The sequence below is a fragment of the Centropristis striata genome, chromosome 8 (genome assembly GCF_030273125.1).
Source record: "Centropristis striata isolate RG_2023a ecotype Rhode Island chromosome 8, C.striata_1.0, whole genome shotgun sequence".
Taxonomy (NCBI): Eukaryota; Metazoa; Chordata; class Actinopteri; order Perciformes; family Serranidae; genus Centropristis; species Centropristis striata.
In genome coordinates this window covers 3,353,788-3,376,227 of record NC_081524.1, presented here as the reverse complement: position 1 = coordinate 3,376,227, position 22,440 = coordinate 3,353,788, and the positions used below count along the sequence as shown (strand labels likewise).

Sequence of the window (22,440 nt, the reverse complement as noted above, 5' to 3'; positions counted from 1 at the left end):
GTGGACTTGGAGAAGGCTTACGACCGTGTCCCTCGTGGAGTCTTGTGGGGGGTTCTGCGGGAATATGGGGTACCGGGCTCATTTCTACGAGCTATCTGGTCTCTATACAACCGAAATGAGAGCTGTATCCGCATACTCGGCACAATGTCAAACACGTTCCCAGTGGATGTTGGCCTCCGCCAGGGTTGCCCCTTGTCTCCGATTCTGTTCGTGGTTTTCATGGACAGGATCTCAAGGCGCAGCCGGGGGGAGGAAGGGATCCGGTTTGGTGACCTTAGAATTGCATCTCTGCTGTTTGCAGATGATGTGGTTCTTTTGGTTTCGTCAGACTGGGACCTCCAGCACTCACTGGGCCGCTTTGCAGCCGAGTGCGAAGCAGTTAGGATGAGAGTCAGTACCTCCAAGTCTGAGGCCATGGTTCTCTGCCGGAAAACGGTAGATTGCCCCCTCTGGGTGGGGAGAGAGGTACTGCCTCAAGCGAAGGAGTTCACGAGTAAGGGTAGAACAGAGTGTCAGGCGGTTTGGTGCGGCGTCAGCAGTGATGCGGGCGCTGTACCGGACTGTTGTGGTGAAGAAGGAGCTGAGCCTGAAGGCAAAGCTTTCAATTTACTGGTCCATCTACGTTCCAACCCTCACCTATGGTCATGAGCTTTGGGTAGTGACCGAAAGAACAAGATCGCGGATACAAGCGGCCGAAATGAGCTTCCTCCGTAGGGTGGCTGGGCTCAGCCTTAGAGATAGGCTGAGGAGCTCAGACATCCGGAGGGAGCTCGGAGTAGAGAAGCTGCTCCTTCACATCGAAAGGAGCCAGTTGAGGTGGTTTGGGCATCTGGTAAGGATGCCTCCCGGGCGCCTCCCGTTAAAAGAGTTCCAGGCACGTCCAACTGGTAGGAGGCCCCGGGGAAGACCCAGAACACGGTGGAGGGATTATATCTCTAACCTGGCCTGGGAACGCCTCGGGGTCCCCCAGGAGGAGCTGGACGTTGTGGCTGGGGAGAGGAACGTCTGGAATGCCCTGCTTAGCCTGCTGCCCATGCCTCAGATAAGCGGACGAGAATGGATGGATGGACAAATGTATTTTATTGATTTAAAGGTGATTTTATTGTTTCTGCACATTATGTTCATGACTATATCCACAGCAGCAGTCTGCTTTTCAAAATAATAAGTAATAATAATAATAATAAAAGTATTCATCAAAGTTGTGTAATAACTGCAGATAATCACAATAACATGTTGCTATCAATCTAAAACAGTTTGTTTAAGTTGAAAATGACTTTAGTCAGATGTAGAGACTGGTGGAGAAATGAAGAATGAAAATATTGTTCAATAAAGTTCAACTAGAAAATTTGCTCTGGGGAAATTTTGAAAGGGCCACGGGGGCTACTGCCGGTGTGTGTACACTATGATGAGATTCTTCAGAGATTTCAAACTATGCCCTTTAACCTCAAAATGTGTGTGTGTGTGTGTGTGTGTGTAATTAAAATCACATAAAGTTACTGTGTGTGTGTGTGTGCGCGTGTGCGTGCGTGCGTGCGTTTGAAGCATGTGTATGCATGTGTGAGGAGTGTGCGTGCTTACGCGCATGTGTGTGTGTGTGTATCTGTAACTGTAATCACATCAAAGATCAAAGGCAATCAGATCAAAGCAATCAACAAAATGAATTGACATCTGTTCTGGCTCAGTGACAGCAGAGGTGGACAGACTGAAATTTCTGGCCTCGAACAGAAAGCATTCTTGGCAAAACCATAATACCTATCATTGATCCGACTTCACTTTGAGCGTCCTGAGTTGTTCCTGAACGTCTACATATGTTTTTTTTTTAAGAAAAGTGAAAAAATAGCTTCGTTAGAGCGATCTAAAAAAACGTTTAAATCTCCCTTGTTAAGAAATCTTCCTGCGTTTTTAATATGGGAGCCAATGAGGCTGTTGATGCATGTTGTTGGTGCATCTGTACGTCTTACGCCCAAACTATAACTCTGACAGCTCTACCAGAGGATTGTGAGTGAGAAGACAAATTTTCCTACATTTCTATGTATAAATTATTTCTGTAGAGTGGAATTTGCGGCCTGGAGCGCAGTTTTCAAAAAAAAATTTGACAGATTTTTCTCTCCCTCTACACTCTGGCGATGATGTCACACACTGTGACACGAACATTCCGTGCAATACACACCCATTATAATCTCAGAATTTCTCCAAAAATGATCATGGTCATTGAACAGGGATTGATAAAAAACTATATGACTTATCGAAATGTGGATTAATACACCCATACACAAGACTTGTGTCTACTGTTTAAAGTTTAAATGGAGTCTCTAGGTGAAATTATGCCGGAGAAGTAGATGTTTAAAGATCTCCAATTATTGTTCTTTTTCGCTCATTTTTTTTCGGCCGTCCCATTCATTTCAATGCAAAATTTTTCGTGACTTACGTCGCGAAAAATTCATATTCTATAGAGAAAAGTAATAGCACACCGATCCCGATCGAACCGCACGTTTTGATATATAATATGTCCTGCAACTCTTCAAGTTGTAGGACTAGTAGCGGGACGAAATTGCGTCCGGAGCACTGGTCCCTACAGCTATTGCTGTATGGGACCAGTGCTCGGTGCGATTGCCCCGAGGCCCTAATAATACTACTAAAAAAATTGCATTTAAATGAAATACAATGCAAAGAAAAGTGGCATCCTTCTACGTGTTGAACGGCTTGTTGTTAGTGCAAAGGTTGAGCGATGACATCATACTCTGGTGACAGGTCGGTTCTCTTCAGTGACATGTACGTTCTGTCCTCTTGCTTTGGTTTCACCTTATTTCTTGTGTTGCTTTGCACAGAAGAAAGAGTGACACATGATGCAAAGAGCCTCCACTGCATTTACAGAGCCTTCAAATAATAAAATGATGAAGAAGAAGAAACATACCAAAGGTACATCAAGAGGATGATGCAGATGACATTCACAATGAGAGAAACACCAGCAACGACCCAGGGAAGAACTGCACATGGTGCCTGTTGATCTGCCATTAGAAATAACATAGATTTAAGATTAGGTGTTTTATTTGTGCTTTACACTCACTTGCTATTGTCTTAACTACATTCCCTCATTCACAAAGTGTCACCTGTAAATTATTGATATCAGACATTACATAAATATTTAAATTCAATCATTTTTAAATGACAGCTGAAAGTTTATACTGCAGAGAAACAAGTACAACTACATCTACTGTATTGGATCACATAGCATGCTAACGTTAGCCGGCAATCGATATCGTGCTAACGTTAGTGGGCTAGCAAGACCAAGACCAACTCGGTGCTGTTGAAAGAGACTAATTAAAACGTGTATCATTCATATATTTTATTTGTTTAATTGCAATGTGATTGATACGGGCTAGCGGGGTAACGCTTCACGTTATAACATGAAAATATCATTATCATGAAATAATGTGATGATAGCTGTGTTTCATTTAGGGGGAAGAGTGGCCGCTAGGAAAGTCTCAATCCACACCTTCTCAAATGTCCGCTCACTCAGCGTGTCTCCATCACAAAAAAAGGCCCCAGAGGGCTTTACTAGACTCCGGAGTTGACGTATTGTTTTCGATCATTGCGTAATCGCTTAGCGACAGTTGCGACCGTGATCCGTGATCACATTCGTGACGGATTAAACACGGGAGACGCAACTGTGACCGCCATCGCTATCTGTGCACAATGTCCGCTGCTGATAATGAACAAACCAGCATGGCTAACTATGCACAGCGTCTCTGTGCACAGAGTATCTGGTGCTTGTTGTAAACAAACAGAGATCGATAAGTAAACACCTCCTGCAGCAGCAGCACATACACACTGTACTGCTACAGAGCTAACTGTTAGCCTATTAGCACTGTACACCTCGTTATGTGAAGCCGGGCTGCACTATGAAAGGGCAGAAAATCACGCCTTTGCTGGATCACTATGAACGCTCTAAGGCGAAGAGCTGGCACAGATTTTTCCAGCAATATAGCTGGGATTTGCAGGACCGCACTATGAAAGGGGCTTGTGTTTCTTGTCACTTGTGACTACTCGCTACTTCGCCGGCTTTTAGAAATGGAGCGTGTTGTTGTGGCGTCGAGTACTACGTCACATCCTGCTTAGCGTTCTATCCAATCAGTAACCAGGCTTTTTTCAGGGGAGAAAAAAATATTAAAAGATCGCTCAGGAGGGCTCATATTCAAATTAGGGGCATTCCGACGAGGGAGACCCGCCTCATTCTGGGTATTGGACTGTAATGGAAACACCCCTAAAATCACAAGCATGTCCAGACTTGTGCATCGTTTTTAAGTGTCCTCTAGAAACACTTCTGTTGTGTTGTGGTATTTTTAGTGCATTTTCTAAATGCTGCACTTGTGTTGTCGAATTGGTGAAGAGGTTTCCTCAGTTTGCTTGTGTTTTGTGTATTTGCATGTGTTTTCTTAAGTTGCAGTGCTGTGAGCTCTCAGGGCCACTGTAATATACCCATGCGGGTTAGGTTTATGATGTTTTGACAGCCATTATTCAGGCTTCTGATCAAATCAAGATGTCAAGGGGGTGAAGGGCCTCAGATATTCTGAGATTGTAGAAAAAGGTGAAGATAATACTGTCCTGGAAGTTGCAAAACTTCCCACTTGTCTTACAAGGATTAAAAGTAAAACCAAGCATGAAGTGCAGTGTCTGTTATACTCACAGGTCACATTCAGAGTCATCGTCTCCTCTGTGGTGATGCCGTTTGTGAAGCCGACCTTACAGGTGATAATGCTGCCGTGGTGTTCAGCTGAAGAGTTAAAGGTCAAAGTTGAGCTGTGTCTCTGAGTGACAGCAGTCAGATTCTCAGTCTTGAAGGCTGTGATGTTTCCTGAGATGTGAGAGTCGTCCTCTCCTGCACCTCTCCACGTCCAGGTGATTGTAGGAACAGATCCAGAGCAGAGACCAGGAGCAGTGCAGGTCAGTGTGGTCTGCTGTCCCTCTGTCAGAGGAGGAACCATCACTGTGGGCTTCTGGGTCAGACCTGATGAGAGAGAGTGAAATTTGTGCCAAAACAATCAGATATTAACATTTCAATTTGGCAAAAAGTAGATGTTGCTGCTGCAATTCCCTCTGGTTGCCCACAGAGGGCGACAAATTCCCAAACATTACTTCATTACTTTAAGACTAAATACACCAAATACAGTCATGGAAAAAAAAACTTAAGACAACCCTTTTTCTTCAATTTCTTGTTCATTTTAATACCTGGTACAACTCAAGGTACATTTGTTTGGACAAGTATAATAACAACAGAAACATGATTTCTTGATAATGACTTTGGTTATTATCAAGAAAACATAGAAAATGTCTAGATATCAGCTCTTAAGTTAAACTCTTATCAGCTATTTTTGTTGTTATCATAATATTTGTCCAAACAAATGTACCTTGAGTTGTACCAGGCATTAGGGTTGGGGTTTTTAGGATTTTCCTGTATGTCAGTGAAGTCCATAGGAACAGCAATGAAAATATTCAGTGTAAATTAGTTGGAGCACTTCATACCTTTAACAGAGAAAGTTGCTTTTGTGGGGAAAATAAATCCACTTGCCGCCCCGTTAACGAGACCATTAACTCTGAACTGATATGATCCAGAGTCTGACTCAGTGAGGTCATTGATGATGATGCTGCATTTCTTCTGATTCATGTCAGGCTTCAACAGGAAAACTCGTCCTTTGAACCCAGACTGAACCCTGTTGTTGTTGTCAGAGTCCAGTATGATGTCTTGATCAACACATGTTCCTTCACATTTATACCAAACCATATGTTGGGGTGTCAAGCCAGTATAGTAGTGAACAGTGAATGAACACGGTATCACAACACAGAGTCCAGCCTGTGCTGTTATATCTCCTTCACTCAGTGTGATACAGAATCCATGTTCACACACTGGTGCATCTGTTAACACAAACAGTGAGAGAAAAAAGGGGATTAAACATGTTTACATTTTGAAAATACACCATTATATTTAGTAAACTATTCAGAAAAGTTCCCCCTTCTGACAGACACGGTACATTGAGCAGCACTGAGCAAACAACATGACATATTTCCTTAAAAATATATAAAAATACATATTTCCCCTAAAATATATATCATTCTTTGGTAAACAAGAGTTGTTTAAATACCATTAAATCTTTGATTTTACATGTTAAAATGTGTTCTGAGTCCTCCACTGAAATTCAAAGTAGAAAATACATCTCTAAGCATTTCAGTAAAAAAAAAATTAAAAGGACATTTATGGTCGCAGATTATCTGTTTGAAAAATACAAAGTATAATGTTAGAATAAAGCTTTGTACCTGTATCAGCAGTGCTGCATCCCAAAGAGAAAAGCAGAGTCGCACACATGAGAACAAACATCCTGATTTGATGGTTGAGACAGTCAGTCTCTCCGTCCGCAGGAAAAACTCTTCTTTGCACAAATTCTTTATACAAAAAGGGTTAACGAGAAACAGGAAGTTTAAACTTTTCTACAAATGTCTTACAACAGCACTGACAAGCATTTGTATATTATTTCAGGAGAAATGAATCATTCAAAGAGATATTACATCAATATAAAAGCGTCATATTTTACCTCTTTCTTTGCCTTGATCTCTTCTCCATAGCATGTGACTGAGACTGACTCTCTCGTTTCCTTCTCCATTTCTACTTGTAATCTTGAGAAATCAGTCTTATATAACTGTTTGTTTTTTTTAATCTAGTGACGGTTTTGTGATTTAGTTTGTGTCAGGGAATTAATAAGTTTAGCTCAAGTTAAAGCACAACACATACTGTAGTCTGCGCAGTGTGGTGTGCTTATTATTATTATTACAAATGACAGTTTTGTTGCTAATGAAGTGCATTAAATACCTGCAGAAGAGAGATTTAATTAGTATTCATTCTAGTTCTCCCTGTAAACGATGCAGCATACATGTGAGTCAAGTCATTTGGTCTAAGTCATTTTATCTGTCAAGTCAGGTCTAATCACAGGAAATTTCGTGTCAAGTCACAACAAAAAACATAATTGTTCCACTGATAATAGCCATTTACTGTAGCGTGAAATGAGACATTTTTAAATATGACAAACACTGAAACGTAACTTAACTAATGCTGGGCTTACACCAAACGATTTCCACAGTCCCAGAGAAAAACTGAAAGTCTTTAGTAAATCTAGGAGTTTTACTGGAGTCACGGCGCTCCCGTCATCTCCATCGTTAAGTTTAAGGTAGTAATCTGCACGGTTTCATGTCAGTCTTTTCCTAGTGTAGCGCCTTTACCCTCAATGGAAGAAAGCAACCCACATTTCCTCGAGGTTCAGAAAGCTGAACATTGACTGGAAGTTGAACAATGATTGTTTTATTGCCGAACAACAATTATTATTTTGATTAGATGGGGTTTAATCCTATGTTGCCTGAAATAGTCTGTTCATTCTACTACCCAGGTAGGTTTTGTGGTGAACGTTCTTATCTGTATCAACACTTAATGCGTTTAATGTCTAACATGTAATCTTGCGTCTGTTTATTTTATTATTCATTTGTTTTTGTTTCATTCTTTTCTATTTAATTATTCTTCTATTTGACATTTGGGGGCATTTGGTTGGACCGACATGTTTTTGTGTACATTTCCTTTTTATGTTAATGATTAAGTGGTGGCTGGCTGGCTGTTGCTTCTGTTTTATCTGTTTGTTTACTTATATATTTTTTTTTTCTGTGTCTGTATATATATATATATATATATATATATATATATATATATATATTTTTTTGTAAATTTAATTCATGCAAAGTTTTGGCATATATATGTATATATATATATATATATATATGCCAAAACTTTGCATGAATACATTTAAAAAAAAAAAAATCTTCTATTTCATTTTTTAAAATATTATTTACTTCTATTTGATTTTATGCATTGTTTATCCTTCTGTAACTCGTTTCTTCTTCTTTGTAACTGTGCATTGTATTGCTGTTTGATATAAATTAAGAAAAAAAAGGGTAGCTAGTGATCTTTCTAAAGTCATTTTTCCACATATCACAATGATACAATAGTACCACAGTGAGTTAAAACATTGGAATACATATCTGCAACTCCGATTGTTTTTCTGGAAAGTATCTCAGTTAGCAGCATGTTCACATGAGCTAACATCAACCAGCTAATAACGTGTAGCCTAGCCTGTTAGCATGTAGCACTGCTCTTATCGGAGTCCAACAGAGGGCTGATACTGTTGAAGCAGCTCCTCTCTTTCTCTCAGCAACTCCCAGGCTCTCTCCTAATAAACAACAGATTCATCAAAACACTATGAAATGATTAATCATTCATTTATGAGGTTTATATCACGTTTCATACCTACATTCGTCAGCTCACTCAACTAACGGCTCTCACGGTCAATATCTCTGGTGAGTCTCAGGACGAGCAGCACTGCGTGGTTGTAACCATGGATACAGGGCTGGTGCGCCACCTTGTGGTGGGGCATGGTAAGCTCTCTTAAATAACACAAATGGGTTTGTGGGTTACACTAGTCTTGGGTTTGGATCATATCAAACATGTTTTGTTTGTTTCCAAGATAAAACTCCCTTTAACCCTATAAAGCCAAGTGTATCATATTAGATACAGTTATTTTTGAGACCTCTACATCATCAAAAACCTGATGTATACATGTGTTGAAGATAAACAAACTGAGCAACAAATTGCACAAAAATACCAGATGTAGCAAAAATGATATGCAGGTTCCACGAGTGGATCAGTCATTGCTGCATTAAAAAACTTCATATCAGCAGATGTATGATGTTGTGTTATATGGAAAAAATATGTATTTTGCATGTTTGAGGAAAAAGGAAAAGTTAAAAATGTTGTTGTTTGATGTTTTTGTTAGTTCAAGAAAAACAAACTGTGAGCAACAAATTGCACAAAAAGACCTGATGTATCAAATATGATACAAATTAGAATTCATATATGCGATTAATTTATTTTTTAAAATTCGTCAGCAAGTTAATAAGCACTCAGTTTTAAAAAAAATTGAATTTTCTGGCAATTATTTCATGGTTCAGGCTTTATAGGGTTAATATGCAATAAATCATTTTCAAGTAACGTTTTTTTTCTAATGTCTGTTGGTAACAAAACAATACTGTACACAAACACAAAATTGCTACATTAATGCAGACAAGATATAAAAATGATCCTTATGGTAATAAAACAAGTATTTGGTACAGAATTCCCCCTTTTATGTGCATTTTTTTTCTTCTTAGACCAACCTCCACCAAGCTTCAAAAATATTCAAAAACAATATGGCAACGTGACATTCAAACACCAATTTTATTTTCTTTTTGCTGTTTTAGTCATAACACTCAGATGCTAAAGTTCAGTGGTTTTGATGTTTCAGTTTACTGGTGGAGTCTCATGTACACATCAGCCATGCATTTTTGATATTGCATTAATTTACTTAATACACCATTATATATTAATGTGTTCATATCAAACGTGTTTGATATTATCTCCAGTCTCAGTGACGTAACATAATCACCAACCAATAGATGAGCGGGGGAACGGTCCCCGGTTCCAGACCGGCCAGTAAAACCACTTCCACAGGAAAAAGTAAATGTCAAAATAATGCTAGTAAGCTCAGTCCTCAACAAAAATATAGTGATGTCATATATTTAGATGTTTCTTAGTAAAGAGAACAGTAAGGAGACCCAGTTAAAATGTATAAATAAATGTATACATAAATAAGTAATAAATAATGGATGATTAATGTATGATTAACTAAATGAAAATTGATAGAGCTGATGAATATAATTATTCAATTAAACACAATATAATTAAATAGGACATAAATGAATATCATGAATTCATTTATAAGTGTTCCTTTCCTTTATTCTTCCTTATATCTATTTTTACTGTAAAATAGTCAACTTTTCATGTGATAAAAACAGAAACCCCTTTCAGTTAGTGAGGAGACATTTTGTGGCGTCTTCTTCTCTTCTTTTTTGTTTTCTTTATTTCAACACAAACCACTAGAGCAGCTGGAGCCAAAAGCTGCTTCTCCTCCATTTGTAAGTTTTTACTAAGAGCATGATGGGGGAAAAAATGCATGGTAGGAAAACATGCTAAAAGAATCTAGTTGTAGTCTTGTAAATAGTGACCCTGCGAGATTGACAGTCCGTCTAAAATCTCAGTGTGAGACTAAAAACTCTTAACACTTGTCTTTAGATGTGAGCAGGTGTGAGCTGATAGTTTTCCGGCAGTCTTTTCCAAATCTTTTCAAAGTCTTCTGGTTTAAAGGTAGCATAAGAGATTAAGGTTGAATGTTACAATGCCAATGTTTTCTTTTATTGATTAGGTTGATTCCCTTTACAAACTCTTGTTTTCTTACCTGTCAACAAGCAGATGAATTTGCTTGAGGCGTGAAAGACTTGTTTAAAATGAAAGAGCTTCTACAGATAATATCTACAAATGAAAACGTTTTGAAAAAGAATGATATACACACTACACTACAGGATTTTACACAGTACATACATTACTCAAGGATAATGTACAGGACCAGGTCATTATCACAAATAAACCCTGGCAGGATGATGCAGCCAACTGAAGCACTTTATTAAGCAATAATAACCTGCTGACTGTACATTATCATGCTTGTTACACTGCTACTTACTGAAGAAATCTATAATTTAACAGAAAAATATTGGATTCAAATGTATTTTATTGATTAAAAAGAGATTTTATCTGCACATTATGTTCATGACTATGTCCACAGCAGCAGTCTGCTTTTAAAAAATAATAAGTGTTGGGAATTAAGGATGCCTCTTTTATGAATAAAAAATACTTTGCACAGGGCGTCAATTATGTTAATAAAAGGGCATTATCATGAATGCTATCCCTCCCATAAGGATACCAAATATGTAAGGATGAACCTGAGTAACACTTGTGTTGATCTCACAGATCAAAAGTGTGGTTAGATGGCTATCAGAATTATTAATAATTATCATAATTATTAATTATAACAAATGATATGACTTGATCTGCTCTAAGTCATAGCTCATTGAGGGCACCATCTGTAAAACAGAAAAGTATAGCCAATTCACCTAAATCAGTCTCATATAGTTACTAAACTATCAATTTGGAACACTGATTAATAATTATGAGTATAATTGTAATCAAATGACCATATTAATATTTAGTAGTGGTAACGGTATTTATTCTAAAAAACAAGTAAAGCAAATTAAAGCACACATCTATGGAGTATAGAGAACTACATTATAAAAGAGAGAAAAAGGTGTGTGTGTGTGTGTGTGTGTGTGTGTGTGTGTGTGAGGCTCGTCACACAAAGGGTCATAAACTCAAGCTGTGAAGCTATGCCTGCCCTTATGGCCAGTGTGAGTTGTTACAAAACTGTGTCTTTGTTACAGCTAATTTAAAGTATATTATGTGTAAATCAGTGTGTGAGCAGGTCAACGGATAGTAAGTTAGTTACATACAAGACTGACTGTCTGTATAAAACAAGATTAACATACAACTTTGAATGATATTGCTACACGAATATCACAACAAATATACTTAAACACATATAAACCAAAAGATTAATTACAGGTCAAGTCCTTTCTACTACAAGTCTTTGCTGATTGCTTATTTGAGCTCAGTTACATTACTCACAGTCCAGTTGGAAAAGGGGGGGGGGGGGGTCCTTTTCGATGGAGGGCGTGGAAAGAAATTGATTTCAGGTTGAGTTTCAATAATTGGCTTCCTTGCAAATTAAGTTGCTGGTTCGTCCTTGTTGTTGAGGTGAAGCTTTTTCTGGCAGTTGCAATGAACTTTGCTTTCATTAATGCAACTTTGGTGCACAGAGAAGGTCAGAGTTGCAGTTTTTCAGGATTCCTTGTGGAATCCCTCAGAAGGAAGAAGGCCTCACCTCAGGAATCCAGGCCTCTCCTGGATGGAGGTGTTGCTGCTTCAGCAAGCAGTAAAGAAAGAGAAAGATGAGGGGTCTCTGATCTTTTTTATCAGGGGCCCATCTGCGGTGTCAAAGGTCCCTTGACCAATGAGGTTGGCTTGTAGATGTCGTAAACGCCGAGCATTCTGGGAGAGAATTCACGATGGAAGGGAGATCTCTGGTTGTTCCTTATCAGAGAGCTCAAAATGGAGGTGAAATGCCATTTTGTGAGTTGACTCAGAATGCTTTTGCATTTTAGTCCACAAATGTTAAAGTCCACAAATGAACCCAAGATTCAACTGTGGTTTGATCACAAAATAAGTAATAATAATAATAATAAAAGTATTCGTCAAAGTTGTGTAATAATAAAAGATAAACTTGCAATCACAATAACATGTTGAAATCAAATTTAAAACAGTTCATGTTGAAAATGCCTTTTGTCAGATGTGCAGACTGGCGGAGAAATGCAGAATGCAAAGCAGGTAAATCTGACTGTGATTACATTGAAATATTGCTCTGAGTCAATAATGTTCAAAAATAATACTGAAAAATTTGCATTTAAATGAAATACAATGCAAAGAAAAGTGGCATCCTTCTACATGTTGAACGGCTTGTTGTTAGTGCAGAGGTTGAGCGATGACATCATACTCTGGTCGGTTCTCTTTAGTGACATGTACGTTCTGTCCTCTTGCTTTGGTTTCACCTTATTTCTTGTGTTCCTTTGCACAGAAGAAAGAGTGACACATGATGCAAAGAGCCTCCATGCATTTACAGAGCCTTCAAATAATAAAATGATGAAGTAGAAACATACCAAAGGAACACCAAGAGGATGATGCAGATGACATTCACAACGAGAGAAACACCAGCGACGACGACCCAGGGAAGCACTGCACATGGTGCCTGTTGATCTGCTATTAGAAATAATATAGATTTATAGATTAGGTGTTTTATTAGTGCTTTACACTCAGTTTCTACTGTCTTAACTACTCTCTTAACTACACTCAATGTTATAACGATCATAGTATGCTAACGTTAGCCGGCGATCATAGCGTGCTAGCGTTAGCCGGCTAGCAAGACCAAGACCAACTCGGTGCCGTTGAGAGAGACCAACTAAAACGTGTATCATTCATTTACTTGATTTGTTTAACTGCAATGTGATTGATATGAGCTAGCTGGCTAACGCTATATGTCACATTCTATCATGAAATAACATGATAATTTCATGTTAGAATGTGAAATTATCATTATCATAAAAAATAACATGATAATATCACAATTGTGTCCAGACATGTGCATCACTTTTAAGTGTCCTCTGGAAACACTTCTGTTGTGTTGTGGTCTTTGCAGCACTTTTTCTTATTGTGTTGTGTTAATATTAGACCACCCTTTGACTTCAATTTCTTGTTCATTTTAATGTCTGGTACAACTAAAGGTACATTTGTTTGGACAAATATAATGACAACAACAAAAATGGCTCCTAAGAGTTTAATTTAAGAGCTGATATCTAGACATTTTCCATGTCTTTCTTGATAATAACCAAAATCATTCTAAAGAAAACTCACCGTCAAACAGATGGACTGGGACAGATTATATATCAAATTATAACATGAAAATATCATCATGAAAATATCATCATGAAATATCGTGATAATTTCAGGTTATAACGTAATAACCTGAAATGATCATTATTTTGAAATAACGTGATAATATCACAAGCGTGTCCAGATGTGTGCATCACTTTTAAGTGTCCTCTGGAAACACTTCTGTTGTGTCGTGGTCTTTGCAGCGTTTTATAAATGCTGAGCTTGTGTTGTCAAATTGATGAAGATGTTTTCTCAATTTGCTTGTGTTTTGAGTATTTGCATGTGTTTTCTTAAGTTACAGTGCTGTGAGCTCTCAGGGCCAAAAAAATGTACAACATCTTTATTTATATTAGGTTAATTAATAACTGTAAAACAGCTGTTGGCTGCAGAATCATATTAGCCATTTATTGATATTTTCATCTAGTTAACTCTCCTCCAGAGAGCAAACAGATATTTTTCCCAATCAGGTTTAAATACTGACTTTCATGTAAAAGTTTAAAGAAAATTAAACAACCCAAGGAAACAACATAATTACTTACAGAGGACTTCTATGCACAGCGGCTCACTGTCTTCCCCTCCATTGATGTTGTTGGTTGCGTTGCATGTGTAACATGCTTCATCTCCTCTTTGTACTGATTCCAAATATTGATTATTTACAGTAGAAGTTGTGTTGAACTGCCACTGTGACGTCTGTTTACTGTTGTCCTTGTATTGGCGGGACCAGAAGTACGTATGTGGGGCAGGATTGGCATCAGTGTTGCAGGTGAATGTCAGAGAGGCACCAACTTTCACTTTATTATCATGTTGACTGATGGATATTTTCGTCGTCCTTGGGCCGTCTGGAAGGAAGAAATCACTTTTAGTATGCTTTCTATGCTGATGCAGTTAGTGGATTTGTCTCATTTTCTCTGTCAGTACAACTCTCTGACATATATGCAGAAGAAGGAGCTGCAGAACTTACATTTAACTTTAATTTGACATTCATATGATGTTCCAGTACCGGCATCATTAGTGGCTTGACATCTGTATCTGCCTCTTTGCTCAGGCTCGATTCTTTCGATGACATACAGGTACGTCCGCCCCTGAACAATAGTTGTACCATTCAGAAGCCAAGTAAAGCTGTAAGGAGCTGGGTTTGGGTTTGCTCTCCTCACTTCACATGTTAAAGTCACTTTATCTCCTTGTGTTACTTCAAAAGCAGAGGACGTCAACCTGACTTCAGGCTTATCTGAAACAAAAGATTGACTCACAATCATATCTCAAATCATGATGTTACTAGAAAATAAATCAAACTAAAAATATATATACTTCTCAAACCCACCACATGAAATTGATTAAAGAAAAAAAAAACAAGTACTCACATTTAACATCTATGGAGACTGGGTTGGACTTTTCTGTTTTATATTTGTTTGTAGCTTCACAATGATATTCTCCATTCTCTGACTCCGTAATTGATCTAATCGTCCATTCTGCCCCTTGTCCAAGTTTTGCATTTTTATTTTTAAACCAGGTAAAGGTGGGAGCAGGATTTCCTTTGGCAGAGCAAGTTAAAGTCACAGTTTGTCCTTCCACAACGTTTTCATTGCTTTTTTTAGCCGATGTGTCTTTGGGGGGATCTGTGTCAACAAATGTAATACCAATCAGAAGAAATCAGACAAATCAACACACAGCATATGTGGACTTTTACCAAAATGAAATATGCAGAATAGAGCCATACTGTAATAAACATGCAGTTTCTCTACTGTAGGTATCTAAAGTGGTCTAACATATAACCACAGTAGTATCTCAAAATTATGACTTTATATCTCATAATTATGACTTTTTACCATTAATTTAATGTGGGAAATATTTAGCAAATATTTAGCTGTGATATTATTGATCATATAAATTAGAGACATACAGATATAGTTTGTATTACATAAAAAAAAATAATATTAAGAAAAACTAGTTTCCCAGTATTAGTTACTGTATATATGTATAAAAAATAAATTTGAGAGGGTCCCAAACTTGTGTTGTATTTTTTAGATAAATAATAAGTATGGCCAAAAATAAACTTCATGAACTTACATTCCACAGTTGTACTGATTTTCCGGATCAAATGTTTGTCGGTGTTGTCTTGTGTTTGGCATGAAAACTCCTTCCCATCATCCTGCCAGTTTGCTCTAAAACTGACGGTAGTGGTTTTCCGATTTCTGCTGTCCTTTTGTTGAGGCCCTGAGATCAGAGATGGATCAAGTTGTTCCAAACCTCCAATTTGTAGGTTTGAAGAACATGAACTCAAAGTTGAGCATTTGAGTGTCACAGGGGCATTTTCAACTACGACGGGCAGTTTGTCAAAAGCGATGAGGCATGGATTTGCTGAAAATATGAAAAGGAGAATATATTAGGAGTTATTTAAAGGGCAAAATTAGTATAAACACAGTATCACAATTAATCTAATTTTAATAATACAATACAATATAATACAATACAATTTATACTGTTTCTGCATTAAAAACTCCACGTCTGTAGTTACATATTGACCTACAAGTTACTGAGGTGAATACTGAATTAATTCCTGACTGCTCTGGAGCATCGTGATGAGTTAAAATTCATGGAGCCAATGGACAAACGTTCAAGTTCAAGTCTAAAACACACTAAGTTATATTCTTATTCTTTCCTAATGTTTGTCTGAAAAACTAAATTTGCAGTATTGACTCTTAAAAACTGCATACTCAATTTAACAGATATAGCCCAGTGTTATTAGCATTCAGTTTTATATCTAATTTGTATTAACTAATTCTAGCATATTCCTATGATCTTTGATACTATGCTCTGGTTTTTAACTGTGGGTAAACACTGATATTGATATTGTCAGTAAAATGAATCAAAAGTAAGTTAGTAAGTTCAGGAGTATTTCAGGTTTAGTCCAGATGATATACAGTCATGGAAAACATATTAGACCACCCATTTTCTTCAATTCCTTGTTCATTTTAATGCCTGGCACAACTAAAAGTGCATTTTGGACAAATATAATGATAACAACAAAAATAGCTGATAAGAGTTTAATTTAAGAGCTGATATCTAGACATTTTCCATGGTTTTATTGATAATAACCAAAATCATTGTAAAGAAAACCATGTTAAATGTCTAGATATCAGCTCTTAAATTAAACTCTTATCAGCTATTTTTGTTGTTATCATTATATTTGTCCAAACAAATGTACCTTTAGTTGTACCAGGCATTAAAATGAACAAGAAATTGAAGAAAAAGGTGGTCGAATCATTTTCTCCATGACTGTAGGTGAACGGCCAACACGGACAGTCTGTTTTGGGATGTTTTTTGTCATTTTATTTTAAAAATGTCCACAAAAAAATATAATACAATCATGTACTGTATACTCCGGTGAAATGTCAGAAATGTAAAAAGTTAAGATTAATAATAATAATAATAATGCATCAGTTTTATATAGCGCTTTTCAAAATACACAAAGACGCAAAAAAAAAAAAAAAAAAAAAACTGGGTTCAGCTGCCTTTCATTTTTAATGTCAATTTGTGGGCTGTGACGGAGCTGTTAAACTCAACACCGCCACAATATTTCCATCCACTCCACTGATGCTGTTGGGTAATCTCAAAATCTCTAAAGGAACTAATAATCTTTGTCTCTTTATCAATACGGCATCAGAAGTGCATTGACTCACAAAGGAGGGAGAGCTGTCCCTGTTCGGTATAAAATTCATGCCTCATAATGTAACTGTTTTAATATACCATTAAAACCTCCACTTTCCAAAACACTGACTATCATAAATGTAGAACTTTACCCTTTAAAATACGTTTTTTCATCAACAACTGAATTCTGATAATCCTATTTCTTTTTCTGGAAATATAAAACAAAATATCCTGTAAATGTTATTATGTTATTATATTATTATATTCATGTTATTTAATGTCAACTCAACCAATCAGATCATTTCTGCCTCCAGACCAGCATATCTCTCAATATATTTTCTATGCATTTTCCTTAAATATATTTCAGCATTCAAATGTTTGAACTTACCTGTAACAGTGAGGGTCAACGTATGAGTCATGAATGTATAAGGTCTCAATTCATCTACAAATCTAAAAGCATAGTCTCCACTGTCACTTTTCTTCAGGTTGCAAATTGAGATACTGCAGGACTTTGGTGGGTCATAACTGTTCCAAGTTGAAGTTGAAGAGCCGGTATAATTCACTCTGTCTGCAAAGTCTTGACTGACAGGACGTTCTTCATCATTTGTGCTGTAAATGACAGTGCCACTTAGCACTCCTCCATTCCAAGTTGGATTCATTATCCAAAACCAGTATGCATTAGCAGTGTCAACTCTATCATTGATGCTGCATTTCATTTCGACGCAGGACCCCTCTGTAGCTCTCAAGCTAGTGTCTGCTAGTCTGAAGGGGTTTGGTTGGCCACAGATATCTGTGGAGGTGAAAACACAATTGGAAAAAGTCAAGTAATGTATGTGACTTGAGAGAAGCAAACATTATGGTCATAGTGGCGTAATAAAACTCCTCCTACTTGTTATTAGGGCCAGAAGTACCAGCCAGCCGGCAGTCGGGGGATTCATCTTAATGTGGCACTAAAGGTTGATACCTGAAACAACACAAATAAAAGATGAAAACCACAGGGAACAGCTTTTAAAAAAGACTTTACTGTATGAACTCACCATGTGACCAGATGGGTCTTTAGTCATTTATTCAATGCAAATCAGATTTTTCTACTTCCTCTTTTTTTCCCCTGACACTTTGAGAGGTCTGCCTTTTCCTCCACAGCTCAAGATCGCTGGGAATCCTCCAAAATTGCGTAAATGTGGGTTACTGGAAAGTCCTTACTCTAAAATTTAAGCAGTGTTGATAGTACAGTTTGTGTGCTGAGGTGAAGTTAGCTAGTAGCTGTAGCCTGTCACTGGTTGAGTAGGCTTAAATGCTGGAGTATTTTGTGGCCAGTTAACCAGGGAAAACGTCTTGGCAAGCTAACGTAATTAGCCACCGCTGCAGTTAGCATGTAGGCTAGCTTGGTTTATAAACTACACATAGCTACCTCATTTACTTTCGCTAGCTGACTACCAAACTAGCGCACAAATAGGTTGCGTGTTAGCGTTAAGTATTTGTTCTTATCTGAATCATAGTCTAATCATGTCTAGCTAACGTTGCTAACTGGTTCCGGTAATAGCCACTGCTTGCTGAGAGGCTAGGCCTCCATTTTGGCTTGTTAATTTGACGTGTTGCAAACCAGTCGGAGTTATGTAGGGGCCGTTTTATTTTTTCCTAAATTTCGGTTTTTTTTTTTTTTTCCAAATTCCGTTTTTTGAACCTCTTCAAACTCAAACATGAAGCACCAGTCCTGACATGAAGGACCAGTCCATACATGAAGCACCAATCCTAACATGAAGCACACCAAAATGTTGGGGAGAAACTCAGCTAAAAACCTCTACCAAGCATTGCCACCCAAACGAAACACAGTTCAATCAACAAACAATTATATGGGCATGTAACAAAAATTCGAAAACAGGGCATGTCTTAATGGGTTTGATGCTTCTTTCCCCGGTTTTAGGATTGGAACTATGATTGATTGTTTCCATGTTGACGGAATTATTCCTGCATCCCATATTAAACAAATTAAGCATTAAACAAAGTTAATATAATTTCTAGAGTGCAGTCTTTCATATGTCCTAACATGCTGTAGCAAACTCCATCTTTCCCTGGTGAGGTTTGCCGAGAATTTGAAAAGGCCCTCCTGAGTTAAAAAATAATGAAAGGAAAGTCTAGATCTTCCCCTGTTGTGGACTGTCTTTCAGTTTTTCCTAGATTTTGTGTGTTGTTTTGTGTTTTATCTCTGCATTTCTTAGCTGTTGATGATAAGTTTCCTGAGCTAGGAATGTTTACAAATGATTATGCTAGGAGTTCTGCTTTTTCTGCACTACTGGTTGCACTTTCATTATCATTGTGTAGCACTGGTATACTGAAGTTTCTCTTTAAACCACTCATTCTCCTGATCATTCCCCATACGTCAGACAGTTGGGTTTCTCTCCCAATTTTATTACAGTACTGTTTCCAGTATGTCCTCTTTGCTGACCTTATTGTTTTTCTAACTGATGCTTGTGTTCTTTTATATTGTATTAGTTTTTCTTGTGGGTGGTGGGCTTTAAGCTGTCTAAATGCTCTGTTTCTGTCTTTAATGGCTACACTGCATTTCTCATTCCACCATGGCATGCTTTGTGGTATGGTTTCTTGTACCGTTTGAATTATAGCCGCAACCACCTTTTTGTTAGCTTCCTCCACATTTGTTGTATTTCCCTGCAGTAGGTCTATCTCTGCACATTTTATTTCAGATATCCCTTGAAATGCATCCCATTTAGCTCTATCCAGCCTCCATCTTGTGGTTTTCGTTTCTATCTATTTGTAGATATATTCCAATCTTGGTTATTATCGGGTAGTGGTCACTGCCAACGGTTGACTTGTTCAAAACTTCCCAAGTGCTAAAGCTTTATATTTCAGTGGACGTGAGTGTAAGATCAAGTGTACTTTCTGTATTCTGCCTGCTATTATACCTTTTCCCCTTCCATTATTTAAACATACTAGTCCCTTATCCTCTAGGAACTCCTCTATAGTACTATAGTCCCATTTCCATCTGTGTTTTTACACCCCCACAACGTGCTATGTGCATTAAAATCTCCGCTCCATATCACCTTCCCTTGTACCCCTCCACTTGCACCACTCAATATTTCTAAACTTAATTTATTGCAGGGATTATAGCTATTTACGATAAGAATGCTGTCACTTTTGATGACAATTGAGTCGTGCTCCTTCGCCATACTGACTATGTTGTATCTCATTCCATTCATCACAAATGTTGCCACCCCTCCACCATTTCCTGTTTTCCTGTCATTCCTAATTGCAGTGTAACCATAAAGAACAAAATCCCATTGTGTTTTTAACCATGTTTCCTGTAGGCATATTACCTGGGGCTTATCTGCTAATTTTGAGATATATTTTTTGAATTCTTGCCCATTAGCAATTAGGCTTCTTGCGTTCCACTGCAAGATAGCTAGGACCATGAGGAGCCAGTATCCCATGCTTGACTCAACTTTTCTTCCACTGTCTCCCAGCTTAGTCCTTTCACACCAAGGTATTTTTCTGCTGACCTTACTATGATTTTAATCTTTTCAGTTTTCCTTTCAGTTTCACTATGAGCGTATCTTCATTTATTACCACCTTATCACTTCCCTCAGATTGTTCACTGCTTCTCTCTCTGTCCATTGATTTGAATGTCTCTGCCTGCTTAGACACTTTCTTAACTGCCTCGGAATATGTAACTCCTTGGCACACTTTAACTCGCTGCACCTCAGCCACAATAAGATTAACAGCGACCCAGCAGGATTTTGGCATTCACCTAGCAGCTTTTGTAGTATTCTGTTCAGGAAAATAGGATTACACTCACCAAACAAGGCACATTCCCAAGTAAGTTTAATGATCACTTTATATTTATTGTCCCTGTCTTTTGGTGATCCCACACTGCAAGTTTCACTTTCTGTTTCCTCTAAACTTTGCGTTTCTTATTCATTCTTTGGTTTACAATACTCCAGTCATCATCCTTCCCTCTACCTGGATCAATTCCTCTCATGTCACTTCCTTCTGCCATCTCCTGCCCATTCACAGTCCAGCCGTCTACCCGCTCCAAGCCAGAGACTCCCCTGATTACAAAGATTATCACTGTGGGCGAGCAACTCCACAAAGAGTAGCAAAAAAAAAAAAAAAAAAAAAAGATCCACAAAACGAAACAGTATGTCTTATCTTTGCTGTTTTGTGGTCAAAAGTTCTATTCCAGCGCGAAAAACCCGCTGCTAATGTCTATTCCTATGTCTCTGCTTTAGTTTGAGATCAATCACGAGGGAACTGGTTGTTTACATTAAGACAAAGAGGCTTTGAAAGTGAAGTGGAGTGTGAAGTCTTCGTGCAATAAACCACCTTTGGGTTTACTTATTCTGTATCGTCATTGGTGTGTAAAAGGTGAAAGTGGGTGGTACCAATCGATTCTCCTGACTCTGACTGGTCGATAGAAGTGTCAATCATCAAAATCCGCCAATCGGTTGCTAAGACACCGATCTGCGTAATCCCTTGAGTTTCTACCCTGTGCGCTCTCAAGGGGCTGAATGTGAGAATGTACAGAGGCCTCAAAAACAGTTTTATTTGGATGGAATGAATAATCATAGTGAAAAATAAGTGAAATGTTATTAGTTTTCCAGTCTGGTACCTGAAAAAGGTCAAATGGCACATATGGTGCCAAAATGTGCCCAAGCGGCACATGGTATCCACCTGGACATACCTGTTAAAACTTCTGTAAAACTGCTCTAGGATTTACTTTTTTAGCATCTACATGTGTGTGTTTTAAATGTGGCTTTCCCTCTAAGTAATGTGGGTTTTTTAGGCAAAAGCAAAAAAACACGATGCCTGTGTTTCCCAGGAGGCAACTTTGCTGAAAACTCTAACCTTGTCTGCTTTGTGGGCATGTTACTTAGAAATGTGTTTTATTGTGGCCAAAAAGTTTCTTCACCTTACTTCAAACATTGTGTTGGATCAACTTAAATACTTGCATTTATATCGACAATTATTAAGTTCATGTTGCTTAGAAAAGGTAATTCGCCATACTCAAAACATTGCTATGAATCAATGTAATAGCCAGCAGTTGGCTTAACTTAAAAATTAGAGTGCACTCTACATCGTGCATTTATTATACAGATTCAGATCTATCTCCTCAAAATGTAAACATTATTTTCTCAAGAGTTAATCATTTTAAGCTCCATACTGCATATACTTCACTTACAAATGCCAGTGATTATAATTATTTAAATAAATAAAAAATCAACTTTTTTTTGGACACTGTACCACCATATTGAATGAGCTAAATCTTTACAAAC

General features: G+C 37.8%; 3 protein-coding genes across 4 annotated transcripts in view; all 3 read right to left on the bottom strand.

Annotated features, from left to right (window-relative positions):
• Positions 1-197: 197 nt before the first annotated feature.
• On the bottom strand, positions 198-8,356 carry LOC131976269 (myeloid cell surface antigen CD33-like). 2 transcript variants are annotated; one of them, XM_059339216.1, is made up of 6 exons: positions 8,168-8,356; positions 6,313-6,438; positions 5,524-5,913; positions 4,688-5,008; positions 2,915-3,008; positions 198-2,818 (listed from the first exon to the last, which is right to left on the bottom strand). In XM_059339216.1, exons 1-6 carry the CDS (start codon positions 8,175-8,177, stop codon positions 2,710-2,712), a joined length of 1,050 nt encoding a protein of 349 aa, XP_059195199.1. In that variant the 5' UTR covers positions 8,178-8,356; the 3' UTR covers positions 198-2,709. The 2 variants fall into 2 exon arrangements, with proteins under 2 accessions (XP_059195199.1, XP_059195198.1); XM_059339215.1 differs by lacking the exon at positions 8,168-8,356 and adding an exon at positions 6,588-7,698.
• Positions 8,357-10,623: 2,267 nt separating this feature from the next.
• The window catches only part of LOC131976156 (sialoadhesin-like), a 45,744-nt gene continuing 33,927 nt past the window's right edge, over positions 10,624-22,440 (bottom strand). Inside the window, exons 10-11 of the mRNA XM_059339077.1 lie at positions 12,733-12,832; positions 10,624-12,640 (exon numbers count right to left, since the gene is read on the bottom strand). Of these exons, the coding sequence (XP_059195060.1) occupies positions 12,517-12,640; positions 12,733-12,832 (224 nt within the window). The 3' untranslated portion in view covers positions 10,624-12,516. The remainder of the gene's footprint in view (positions 12,641-12,732; positions 12,833-22,440) is intronic.
• LOC131976270 (sialic acid-binding Ig-like lectin 12) lies at positions 14,760-21,186 on the bottom strand. The gene is made up of 5 exons (XM_059339217.1): positions 21,128-21,186; positions 18,042-18,116; positions 17,541-17,942; positions 15,572-15,862; positions 14,760-15,120 (listed from the first exon to the last, which is right to left on the bottom strand). The coding sequence occupies exons 2-5, from the start codon at positions 18,088-18,090 to the stop codon at positions 14,816-14,818; spliced, it is 1,047 nt and encodes a 348-aa protein (XP_059195200.1). The 5' UTR covers positions 18,091-18,116; positions 21,128-21,186; the 3' UTR covers positions 14,760-14,815.